General features: G+C 60.3%; 1 protein-coding gene across 3 annotated transcripts in view; it reads right to left on the minus strand.

Annotated features, from left to right (window-relative positions):
* Positions 1-973: 973 nt before the first annotated feature.
* Positions 974-12832, minus strand: part of Radil (Rap associating with DIL domain) — a 56287-nt gene continuing 44428 nt past the window's right edge. The window contains exons 7-15 of one of the 3 annotated variants that reach the window (XM_047533775.1): positions 12181-12293; positions 11303-11540; positions 10448-10620; positions 5508-5658; positions 4042-4232; positions 3398-3740; positions 2059-2198; positions 1552-1691; positions 974-1335 (exon numbers count right to left, since the gene is read on the minus strand). In XM_047533775.1, the coding sequence (XP_047389731.1) occupies positions 1230-1335; positions 1552-1691; positions 2059-2198; positions 3398-3740; positions 4042-4232; positions 5508-5658; positions 10448-10620; positions 11303-11540; positions 12181-12293 (1595 nt within the window). In that variant the 3' untranslated portion in view covers positions 974-1229. Of the gene's footprint in view, positions 1336-1551; positions 1692-2058; positions 2199-3397; positions 3741-4041; positions 4278-5507; positions 5659-10447; positions 10621-11302; positions 11541-12180; positions 12294-12832 lie in introns of all 3 variants that reach the window. The other 2 variants (XM_047533776.1, XM_047533774.1) reach the window with 2 other exon arrangements.

Consider the following 12832-nt stretch of genomic DNA (forward strand, 5'->3'; position numbering starts at 1 on the left):
GCACCTCCTCACGGTGCTCAGCAGGGGGTGGCAGAGAGCTGCCTGAGTCCAGTGCTGGGACCCACCCAGGACACTGTTTCAGAGGGTCAGGTCCTCCAGGAAGGCCTTTCCACCTGAGGGGTGCACTGCAGCAGATGGGCTGGGACCTGCACGTCCCCAGGGTCTCTCTTCCTGTCAAAGATGAGGACCCTGGCCCAGGGCCCGGCTTCCAGCTGCACACACAGTGAGGAGGACGCGGAGGCTGTCCGCACCCGGGCCACCGAGCTGCTGAACCTGCTGAAGATGCCCAGCATGGCCCAGTTCCTGCTCACACCTAGTGCAGAGGTGTGCCACCCCCGCTATCACTGGGACACCAACACGTCCCTGCCCCGGCCCTGCGCACGGTCAGCCGGCTGGTAGAGGAGTCCAGCTTCCTGACAGAGTGAGGGGACGGTGACCAAGTGGACATCAGCTGCAGATTAAGAGTCTGGGGCCATCAGCCTGGTAGTGGGGCCAAGCCACCGGCTTTGAGAGAGGAATCAAGGAGGGGAAAGGGGTCTCTGGGGAGAGGAGGGTGGGCCCGGGTGGCTCAGCACCTTAAGGATGTGTCAGTCCCCCTTTCTAGGGACATATCATGCAAGGTGACTGAAAACATCAACCTGGTCACTGGCAGCTCTGGCCTTCTTCCCAGCTGGCAGGGAGCGTGCTGTTTCCTGCTGTTCCTGCTTCTGGGAGGCGGGGCAGGAAGGGTCAGTCAAAATAAATCCACCCACAGTGATGGTTCCCGGGCCCGGCAGTGGTTTCTCACGCTGGCAAGGAGGTGAGTGGCCATGGAGAGCCACCAGCAGCCTCCTCAGTGCCCGCCTGAGGAATCAGGGCACAGGAACCTCCTAGAGGGCAGACGCACCCAAGCGGTGGGAAGTACTGGTGGAGCCCAGGAAGGCCCCGTCTGGGAACTGCAGGCCACAGACGGTAGAGCCAGCAACAGCACCAGGAATATGAAAGATAGTTTATTGACTCTCTACTTCTGAACATTAAAGTCTTCACACGTAAAAGCTCTGAAAGAAACACCACAGTGCCATCTGTCATAAATAAAACACCACTAAGACGTACAGTATGAACAGGCGTGAGCTCAACGCGAGGCCACCACACGGGAACAACACGGGGCTTAAGAAACAGACCTGCAGGGATGCAGGCTGGCGTCACCTGGCAGACGGGTGGGCAGCAGGCAGGCGTCCTTCCAGCCCCGCCTAGGGAGGGGGCGAGCGGAAGCAGATTTTTTTGGCTGTGTCCACATCAGACTTGGCAACCAGAAACCTCATCTTCTTGCCCCCGTGTCGGATCAGGTCTACGGCTCTGAAATCGGGGCAGGAGGCGAGGTGATGCCACAGCACAGTGGCCCCAGAGTGGGCGGGACCCGGCCTCCCGCTCTGCTGGTGCCCAGGGCGAGGGGCCCAAGGGGTAGCTGACCTGCACTCCCCACCAGGGTGCCCAAGGGTCAGCCCTGTCTGCAGGCGGCCCGCCCTGGCTCACCCCACTGCTGGGCAGCGGCACGGGCCAGGGGGGAGGTACCTCAGGTAGCTGACACCCATCAGGCTGCTGCCATTCACCTCCAGGATGCGGTCTCCCAGCGACAGCCGCCCGTCAGAGGCTGCGGGGCTGCCCGGGAGCAGGGTCTGGATGAAGAGGCCCGGGGAGCCCAGGCGTGTGTGCTGGGGAGAAGCAGAGGTCTCAGGACCCCGCCAGTGCCCACGCTCAGTCCCCAGCAAGGACCCGCCGCCCCTCCCTCAGCACTGAGGCCCCACACCCGGAGGCCACCAGGCTCATTCAGGATCATGTGTCCTTAGGAAAAAGCAATGGCGCTCTGCCCTGCTCCCAAAGGGAAGGGGAGCCTCAGAGGCCCGGACGGCAGGCCCGGGGAAGCAGCCCTGGACAGGATGAACCCTTCACAAGAGGGGGTCCCACCCACTCTGACCATGGCCACACGGCCACACAGCTGTGACCAGCCTGCTAAGAGGATGAGCAGAGGCAGCTGCAGAAGCTCGGGGACAGACCGGTGAGCGCCCAGGGCCGACTCACCATGCCGTCGATCAGGCCCATCCCCAGGCCCGCGGGGCCACGCTCCAGCTCCACCGCGAACACGTAGCAGAAGTCCTCGGTGCTGGAGCTGCGGCTGGAGGCGGCCAGAGGGGGCTCGTCCAGGGCAGCAGCGGCGTCCCCTGGGTGGGAGGAGACGTGTGATGGACGAGGGGGCCCAAGGGGCAGGAGGCCAGTGCCCGCCTGAGGAATCAGGGCACAGGAACCTCCCATACGGCAGACACACCCAAGTGGTGGGTCGTACTCAAGGAGCCCAGGAAGGCCCCCTCTGGGAACTGCAGGCCTGGTGTTAGGGTCAGGCCTGCTTGTGGGCCACACCTCCTCCCACCCCCACAAAGGCCCGAGGACACTGACCCCCTCAGGCTGGCTGTTTCCCGGGAGCCAGGACCCTGAGGGTTCCAACAGAGCCTTCCTTCCTCCTCCTCCCTCCACATCCCTCACGGGGACTCAGAGGGTTCCTACCACTGAGCAGACCCTGCGCCCCAGGTCCCCAGCCCGGGGATTGAACCCAGAGGCACTTTACCACTGAGCCCCAGTCCCAGCTCTTTTTATTTTTTATTTTGAAACAGAGTCTGACTAAGTTGCTTAGGGCTCCACTAAATTGCTGAAGTTGGTTTTGAACTTGAGATCCTCCTGCCTCAGCCTCCCGAGCCGCAGGGATTACAGGCGGGCACCACCACGCCTGGTCCTGTGCCTTCTCCCTCCAGTAGCATTCATGCCACCAGGGTCACCTGGGCCAGGGCCTCAGGGCAGAGCCAGGGTCTGGTCTCGAGCCCCTCCCGGCAGTTCTCTGAGCTACAGTTCCAGTGCACCTGAGCAGGTAAGCCTGACTCAGCCTCTCGGCCAGGAGACCCGAAACCGGGGACACCTTCCAAACTCAGCATGAGCACTGAGGACAAGGCACTGTGCTTCTCCCAGGGCCAGGCTGGGGGCTGCCTGGCCTGCAGTGTCTTCCAGCCAGGCCCAGCTGTGACCCGTACCCAGAGGGGCGCATCCACACAGGCACACATGCAGGTACACACATGTGCCCTCCTCCCAGCATCTCCTGGCTGCCCCAGTCCACAGCTCTGCCAGCTGAATCCCTGAGTCCCTCCCTCCACCCTGAGCACAGGGGAGCCTGACAGGGATGTGTCGGCCGAGTGAGCAGCCACGGCTGCCGGTCCTGTGCAGGGGTGGCCTCCCTGCTCCTTCCTACTTGGCCCCGCCATGCTGGATGCTGGCACTGGGGACAGGCGCTGAGGGTGGAATGACACAAAGTGACCTGCAGTCAAGGTGCAGAGCAGGGCCTGAGGGGGCCCAGCATGAGCTGGCCAGGCCTCACCTTCTGGAAGTGCACCCGGGGGGCTGCCCAGCCCACTCCTCTGCCCTTCTGGGAGAGCTTTTCCGCCTGGTTCCGGCCAGCCGGGGCCTCCGGGCTCCAGGCCGAGCGGGCTGCTGGGGGGCGTGAGCAGGCATGAGGAGTCGGTGTGCGGGGGGCCAGCGTGAGAAGCCCTGCGACCCCCTCGGCTGGGCTGCCTTCTCAGGGGACCCTGTGTCTGGGGAGCCCCTGCACCAGGAGGAGCGTGCGCAGAGGCGGCTTCGAGGGCTCCTCTGCCTGGGTCTCTGGAAGCCGGGGGGCAGCCCTGGCCCTCTGGGCAGCCCTCGGGGATGGTGTGGTACACACCCTGGGGAGAGAAGAACAACAGTCAGGTGCTGAGAAGCAGGCAGGGCAGGGTCCGGGGCGCTGGCAGGACACTGTGCCACGAGGCTGCACGGCTCAGTCAGAAAGCACGGCTGCTGGCCTGCACCCCACCACCCGCAGCTGAGGCCACTCAGTGGTTCCCGCTGCCTCCCCAGCAGCTTCCAGGCAGACCTGCGTCCGTTTCCACCCTAGTCATCAAAGGAGGGCTGTCGAGCTCTCTGCGGACCACGGGCCAGGCAGCTCTGGGTGACAGGCCCCCTCCCCAGCGCACCCTTTCCCAGTACCTCAAGTCCAGCGGCCTGGGCAGCCGCACTGCCGGGACTGGCCGGGCCCCGCAGGCCCCACAGGAAGTGGCGCACGTACAGGAGGTGCTGGTAGACACTGTCGTGCGGGCAGTCCGCCTCCAGGTCCACCTGGAAGCCCTCGCTCGGCAAGACGATGGGCGGAGGGTTTTCATAGGACTCCAGGACGTCCTCTGCAGCGGAGGGGCGAGGACACTGACTGGCCTCCCGTCGCCCGGCTACCCCGCCAGCACCAGGACTGGATCAGCAGGCTGAGCTCCAGTCCCAAACCACCAAGGACACAGGAGGTGGGGTCTCAGCCAGGGTGACCGGACCTGACTGGCTTTCATTTCTTCTGAATCCCTGATGACCACCCAGCAGGGTGTCCAGGCTTCCCAGGACCGAGTCTGGAACTCTTACCACAACCCGAGCTGCTCTGCCTGAGCCCATGCTGGTCCCCTGCCTGGGGCATTGCCAGGTGACCAGGGTCCACTCAGCCCTGCGCTGCTGGATGAGCTCTGCCCAGGGGCCGGGCCCAGATGGACCCCAGCCCTGCACGAGTTGCCAGGACGGAAGGCTGTGTGGGCTGGGCTCTATCCTCCGGCATGAGTGTCTCCTGGACGGCAGGACCTTCCAGTGACGTTGCTGCTGAGCTGTGGCAGGACTCCAGCCAGCTGCTCAATGGGGAGGGGCCCGAGGGGGGCCGGCGGAACCAGGCGTGTGGCTCAGAGGAGGCAGCCTCCTCTGCCAGGCTTCGCCTCGTCGTATATGCGATGCTCACCAGGCCAGACGTGGGATTGATTTTTAAAATACATATGTAAGCCTGGTGGTGCGCCCGTGATCCCAGCACCTCGGGAGGCTGAGGCAGGAGGACTGCGAGTTCAAAGCCAGCCTCAGCACAAGCGAGGCCCTAAGCAACTCAGTGAGATCCTGCCTCTAAATAAAATGCAAAATGGGGCTGGGGATGTGGCTCAGTGGTCGAGTGCCCCTGAGTTCAATCCCCGGTACTCTTCCCCCCAAAAAATACACATGTAACTCTGTATGGCTGCAATCACGTGGGCCCGCCCAGGGCCTTGCACGTGGACTGGGTGAGCATGTGTGTGCACCACACAGATCCTGCAGGCCCACGTGTATACATGTGTGTGTGCATAAGTGGCTCAGGTGCTCAGAGCTCTGGAACACCCCTGGTGGCTTTGAGACCTGGCGGCTGCTTTCTCCTGGTGGCCATACACCAGCTGAGCCCAGCCTGAGGCTCCCCCAGGGGGAGGGAGGCCTCTGACCTGAGCCTGGAGCTTGGGCATGGCTCACAGGCTCCTGACTCCCAGCACAGAGGTGCCTGGGTCTCCAGGTGGGGCAGCTGCTGGAAGCTGGGGGATCCCTCTACTCGCCCCTCAGAGGGGCTGCTCTGCCACCTGACCTGGGGTGCAGGTCCCACCAGGCTCACAGGCCCCTGCCCACAGCGTCCTTACCTGCCTGGAAGGTGTCAGGGCTGTCCTGGGCCCCCGGCTCCCAGGCACTCATGGGGCCCATGGCGGAGGCCAGCTGGTACTGCGTGAGCAGCCGGTGCAGCTGGGCGGGGCTCAGGGCGGGGAACGCCGTCCGGAGCGTGGCCCAGCTCATCTGGTGACAAGGAGGAGCACGGTGTCAAAGGCTCCCAGGTGCCCGAGGCGGCTGGAAGAGAAGCCCCACTCTGGGGAGAGGCCCGGCGCAGGGCTCCCTGGCGCGCTCAGGCCCAGCCTGGCACTCAGGCCACCAGGGGCCGTGCAGGGCAGCAGTGGGGACAGCCAGGACCGCGTCACCGATGGCGCAGCAACCCTGGTTGCCTCACAGAGCGGAGGGCGCCACCGGAGCCCCTCGTCCCGTCAGGAATCGCCCCAGAGCCTCGGGATGGCACCAGGAGGCTGTGGGCAGCAGGGCGTGAAACCGGGTCTGCCTGGCACTGAGTGGAAGAAACGCCGTGGGCGAGAGTCACGTCCAGGGGCAGCCATGGTCATTCAAGCACCCTGAGCCCCCTCCGAGGGCAGGGCAGCGGGCTCCTTAGGCCAGCCGCTCCTCCCCGGCCACGTCTCGTTTTCGTTCTACCCGAAGGCTCTTGGTCCTCTGTGCCCCCGCTACAGGGACAGCCCCAGGCTCAGCAGGGGGACAGGCAGTCACCAGGAGCCCACCCTTTTCCGACGCCTCGCCCTGACCTCACCGGGTTCTAGGACACTCGGGTCTTTGTGGTGCTGCAGGTTCCCAGGGCGACGTTTCCCTCCCCTCCACAGCTGGTCTCCAGGGTTAGCCAGGGAGGGACCCCAAGAAAGCAGCCCGCCCCTCCATTCCCTCTCCACCTCCCCGGTGATTCTTGAGTTCACTTCCAACCTTGCCATTGACCTTCTCCTCTCTGTTTTCACAAGTTTAATACCCAAGAGTTTTTTGTTCTCTTATTCATAGACCCTTATGAATATCGTATCTTATGAGGATAGAAATGATGTTTTTACAATCTGTTCCTGCTGAAGAGTCTGTTTCAGGGGTCCTCAAACTAAGGCTTTTATAGAACCCTCAAGCTAAGAGTAATTTTTTAAAATATATTTGAAAGGTTCTAGAAACAATCACAACAAAGAATCTGGAACAGAGCCTCTACGTGACCCCAGAGCCCGAGATACTCCCTGGTCCTTTGCAGACGAGTCTGCTGCCTGCTTCCCTCATCTTTGAGCAGAGCTTCCCCTAGGATGCCAACTGTGCTCCCTTCTGTGCCCTCCAGGGCTCCCAGGCTCAGAGCAGGGCGTGGCCATGCAAGGGGGCTCCGGGACTCAGTGGGCACCCGGGGTCCCGTTCCAGCATCGCCCAGCCCTCATCTGGGCCTTGTTTCCCCAGTCCCAAACTCTTCTTCGAAATCTTCTGGAACTAAACCCCTGCCTTCTGCCTGAGACTGGGCTGTGAGGGTGGCTGAGGCCCCAGATGCCATGGCTGCTTCCTCTGCACACTGCTGGCGCACAGTGTGACACGACTCTTCCCCAGGAGACCCCCTGTGACCAGACCCAAGGACAAGAGCCGAGCCAGCACATGAGCCAGAAGGTCTACACAGGCCCTCCAGGTTCCCCACGGGCTGCGAGCCAGGTCCCTCAGGAACCGGAGCATGTGCCACAGCAGCTCGTGTGTCCAGCTCAACTCGAGCTGGACAACACGAGCTGGAGCTTGGACACTTGGTTGTGGCTCCTTGTGACAATCGCTGCTTTTTGTTGCCCTGTGGCATCTGAAGGCAGTGACCATGCCACCCTTCACTCACTGTGCTGTTGATGAGCATGGACTTGGTGGCAGGTGAACAGACCTGCCTTGTGGGGTGGGGTGGTTTGCAGAGTGCAGCTGAGGCAGGTCCAGGGGGAGGATCTGGATCGGCAGGGCATGTGGCCACCTGGGCGGATGCCACCCACGACCTGTGCCAACTGCAGCACAGCAGGGACCCTGCGGTTCTGAGGCGGCCTCCACGTCAACCAGGCCCACGTGTCGTGGGTTAGAACACCAGGGTTTTAAAGCGAGTTCCTCGGGTGGTTATTGAGTTGCTCGCCTTCCGTGTGGAATTTTCTTTTCTTATAACACCTCAGGTTTTCAAATCCAGGTTGTGCTAGCATTTTCAAAATGAGATGTGATTTCCTCTTTTTCAAGTTTCTGAAAGAATTTGGCTCATAATGGTCTTTAAGGTCTAAAATAGTTCAACAATGAAACCATCTGAATCTTGAATCCTCTTTGAGGAGGGGTTCAACAGATTCAATTTCTTTAATACATCAAACTACTCGTATTTTCATTTTCTCTTTTGTTAGTTGTAGTATTTATTTTCTTGTCCATTTCATCTAAATTGTCAAATCTGTCAGCATAACGTTGCTACAATACCCTCCTGCTACTGATTCATAATGTAGGCTGTTCCCTTTTTCATTTTGATACTAGCTGTGTGTTTTCTCCCTTTTATTAAATATTTCAAAGAACCAACTCTTGGCTTCATTTCTTTTCTATACATGCTTGTTTGTTATTTCACTGATTTTTTCCCTATCTGTCATTTCTTCCCTTCTTCTCTTTTTGGGTTTGATTTGCTTTCTTCGTCTTGCTTCATGGCCATTCCTTCTCAGCAGTCCTTGTTTTCAGCTGTATTCATTTATGGCTATGACTTTTCCACTTAGTGCTGCTTTAGCTGCTAAGGTTTTGGCATTCTGTACCTTCAGAGTTGCCCACCTCGATGCAGCTGGGTGAGCTGTGGGTAAGGTTCAGTCTGCCTCTGCATGATCCTTACACCAGTGGAGAGTTTGGTGTTTATACTCTAAGGGACCCTGAACCCGAATCTTGGTCTCAGCATTGCCAGACTATTGCAAATTCCACTCTGCTTTTTGGAGTCTTGTATAGTTTTAAAACCCTCTCACCCTGGAGGTCCAGATTGTTGGCAGCCAGCCATGCGCTTCAGGCCCCTTGGGTCTCTCAGTTTTTGTGTCTAGCCTAAGCAATGGCCAAAGCTGTTGAGTTTCTTTTTCCCCAGAAACGTCCCCTGCCTGGGGAGAGCCATAGCCTCCCCCATAACCTGCTCCCAAGATGGCAAACTCTCCGGGAGAAAGTAAGAGGCAGATTCTTTGTGGTCCCCTTCAGCAGATCTGTGTCTCTTCTAACCTTTTGGCGACACTATGGTCCTTTAAACTGAGGACTTCTGTTCCATATGACTGTGTGAGTTGCTCTCAGAAGAAGTGGCAGGTTCACCCCAAGCTACTACATTTAAGTGCTAGTGAGGGATGGGGTGTGGCACACATGAGGTCCCACTCCCATCCCTATCTTTCTTGTGGCTCTTCTGTTTTGTCAGAATTCATACATCGATTTCCAGAGACACCTTACTGTCAGCTCCTGTGCCTTTTGGTGGCCTTGCTTCTCTGGGGCCAGCTTTCATAGACCTGCCAAGGCCATTGCCATTCACCTGACTGCCATCTGCCTTCCAGCTCCCAAAATGGTATTGCTTTCCTCTTTTCTTGTTCTTAGGGGTATGCCGTTGAAAATCACTGCTTTATTTTGTTGAGTGAAATTTTGAAAGGAAGGAAACTAAAGTATGTGTTCCATCTGTTATACATACCAAGACACCCAAATATTCTATAGTGAATAAATGCTTCACTTTTATAATAAAAAGACAACTTAAAAATGACACTGTAGACTGTATGTAAGACACAGTTCCTAACATGTAGCAGTTACAATACTTGCTGAAGGAATAAGTGATGCCTGGATCCAGATTTGGAACCTCAGCTCCACTGAGTGCTCTCTGGACGACCTCAACTCTGTCATCTGTAAGACAGGGACCACAACTTCACCAACTCAGAGGGTGACAGTGAGAAACTCCGAGTTGAAAGGATGACACAGGCAAGTCTGGGACGTGCAGCAGTCTCAGGGACAAGCAGCAGCACCGGCAGGACAGACCGACGAGCTTCTGGATGCTTCACTGAATAGTTCATTGCTTTCTTCTGACAAGCCGGCCACTCACTCCAGAGTTCACTTGGAGTTCTTTCTGGAGTTGGCAAAGTAGCCACAGGACCGTTCTGGTTCAGAGTTCACCTTCCTCAACAGCACAGAAAGCAAATTTCACCTGGGCCACCCAGTGGATGCTGGCCATCAGTCCAGAGTTCACCCAGTGTTTTCCAGGCAGGAAAAGAAACCACGGTTGGGTTTCCATGAATTCCCTGTGTGGGATGTTTTCAGGGGAAGTGAGGGTGAGTGGCAAGGGTGGACATCAGTTTCCTATTGAGGCATACAGAATGGCCATGAATGGTGGTTCAAGCAACACAAGTGTATAATCTCACAGACGTGTGGCTCAGAAGTCCAGCACGGTCTCCCCGTGCAAAACCCAAGGTGTCGGCGCAGTGTGCCTTCTGAGGGCCCAGGCCTCGCCTGTCTGCACCACTGTGAGAATCCCACTTCTTGCAGCTGCAGCACCTGTGTCTGTGCTGGCCATCAGCTGGGGTCGGCTTCCGGGGGCCCTCAGATGCCCCACTCCCGGCCTCTCCATCTTCGGAGCCAGCCACGGCAGGCTGAGTACTTTCTCCTTCCATCTAACCCTCTAACCAGCGCAGCAGTCTGGTCTGGTCAGACGGGACACACCAGGATAACCCAGGGTCATTTCCTCATCTCATTAAGGTCCCTGATCTTGGTCACATCTGCAAAGCCCCCTTTGCCACGTGGAGAGATATCATAGGACCTCGGAACTTGGGATCACACACCCTATTGCAGGTGGAGACAGCTGAGGACTGAAGCAGCTTCGTGAGTTCTCTACGGAAGGCTGGAGTTTCCTGGGCCTGGAAGCCAGGTCCCCCCACCCCTGATCTGGTGTGTAAGCCAGTGACCCCAGATAAATACATGGGACCCACCCCTCCCCACAGCTGCTGGTCTCCCCACTGGGGTTCCCTCCTACCTGGATGAGCTGAGCGCTGGGAGTAGCCAGCAGGTGGAGGGTGCAGGAGAGCTTCCGGAAGAAGCGCTCCCCGGCGGCCCCAAGGCCGGCGCCCCTGCACCAGTCCAGGAGCTGCTGCAGGCGGGAGCAGGCCTGCACCCCTCTGGGCCAGTGGAAGCAACTCAGGGAGGGTCCTGGGGAGGGAGGGAGGGAGGGAGATGCCCAGGCCACTCAGCACAGGGCCTGCTCTCCCCCGCCAGGTCACCGAGGATGGCACAGCTTGAGGACAAATGTGAAACTCTGCCTCAGTTTCCAAGGCAAACTAAGCTGCTTCCCAGGACCTGCCTGGTAGGGATGGACCGGGGGGTGGGAGGCGAAGGAGGAGAGCAACAGGCAGGTGGGGCTGGGACGGCCACTGGCTCCGGAGTGCAGGTGTCGGCTGGGACCCCCTCCCTCCCACCCCAGTGCTGCCCTGTCTGTGCCGGTGACACGGTGCTGCAGGGCTCTCGTGCCACAGCAGTGCCCCTGGCTGGAAGTGACCCACAGCTCAAGCCCTCGCAGCTGGTGGGGGAACGTCAGCTGCAGGCAGTGGCAAAGGTCAGCGTCTACACAGCTGCACTGCCCTGGTTCCCTCCTGGCTTCGGTCCGCCAGGTGTTTCTGGGACAGTCTGTGCCCTCCCAGGCACCAGGAAGGGCCGGTGCAGGCCTCTCTCCTGCGGGGCCACTCTGGGCCACGAGTCCTTCACCCCCAGGCCTCAACCAGCCTCCCGCCCACCCCCTTGGGAACCACCCGGCCCCCGCCCCACTGCTGAGGGCCCCTCAGGTTGTGCCATTTCCTGCAGGGATGCGGGCTGAGGCCCACGCGGCCACGCTCACCCTTGTCCAGGAGCTGGTTGAGGAGCAGCGTGCCGGAGAAGAAGAAGAGGTAGGCGAGCATCTGGGAGGCGACCTCTGGGTGCACCTGGAGCTGCCGCAGGAGGTCCAGGGCCGCCTGGTACACGCTCACGACCCGCCGCAGCTCCTCGGGCAGCGCGGGGGCCGAGCGCCAGCTCTCCCGGCGCTCCATCTGGAACGGGGGGCACTCCAGGAGGCCCGGGAGGCACACGTACAGGCACTGGGGGGACAGAACCGACAACCACGTCCAGAGGCGCTGGGGCCCAGCGGGCTGCCCACCACGCTCCCTCGTCGGGGCCGCCTGCTCCTCAGGCAGCGCTGGGCTGGCGAGTGGGTGCAGAGTCGGGTAAGCAGGCTGGCTGGGGCTGGCATGCTGGTCCCACGGCACATGCTCCTGTCAGAGGCACACAGAGGTGACCCTGGTGGGATGAGCTCCAGAAGCACGAGCAGGAAACACCCTGTGGGCGCCGAGGGGAGAGCGGCCTCTCCTGGGAAAGTGACTCGCCAAGCCCTCCAAAGAGCCCACACCGGGCTCAGGGCACAGGGGCCTGGCAGCAGCACTACCGCAGCAGCCAGGGTTGGCGTGACAACAGTGTGGCATCCCACGTAGCCCATGCCGGACTCTAATGCCTTGTCACTGATGCCAGGTGTGTTCAGCAGAGGGGAGTGGGCACCGGGCGAGGCCAGGTTTCCTCCTGGGTGAGCAAGGGGTGATGGGTGCACCCAGGGCCTGGGCGGGACCAGCAGCCACCTCATCCCTGCTGAGACTGCATTCATCACGGCCCCTTCCCTGGTGCCCGAAGGTGCCCTGGGAGAGCCACTGGCGCGAGCAGCAGCCTCTCCTGGCGGCGCCCGCGCACCTTGGACAGGTAGTACACGCACTGCTGGAAGGCGTACAGCACCACCTCCTCCAGCGCAGCCATGGCCTCCTCGCTGGCCGTCAGCGTGCAGGAGAAGAGCGACTCCTTGGAGCCTGTGGGGAAACAGCCATCAGCCCAGGGGCAGGGCCCAGGGACCTGCAGCAATGACAGCCTGTCCGCCTGGTTCCCAGGAGGGCTCTGCCACCACTCCCGCCCCGCCTCGGCACGTGACAGGCGAGCCACAGCACTCACATGGCACCCAAACCCGCCTGCCACCCGGGACTGGCAGCACTGCGAGCAGGTAGCAGGAGTCAGACACACAAGTCCCAATGCTTCAGAGAGAGACAGCAAGAGAGGCCCAGATGTGCTTCCATGGAAACCAGCCACACCTGCTGCAGGAGACCCTACCCTGGCTCCCGGGTTGCCACTCACGGGAACACAGGGTGAGGAACCCATGCAGCTGCCCTTGGGGAGACCTTCACCCCACGAAGTCAGAACGCTCAAGGAGAAAGAAGCCCAAATCACCTATGCCACCACCCTAGCACCAGGGGCTGCTGGCCCAACTGCTGACCACGGCAGACAGCCCGGTGTGCAAGCCGGGAGGGCGAGGGGACGAGAGCAGAGGGCTAGAGCCAGGCCCCCACCTGCACAG

Source organism: Sciurus carolinensis, chromosome 18 (genome assembly GCF_902686445.1).
Source record: "Sciurus carolinensis chromosome 18, mSciCar1.2, whole genome shotgun sequence".
Lineage (NCBI taxonomy): Eukaryota > Metazoa > Chordata > Mammalia > Rodentia > Sciuridae > Sciurus > Sciurus carolinensis.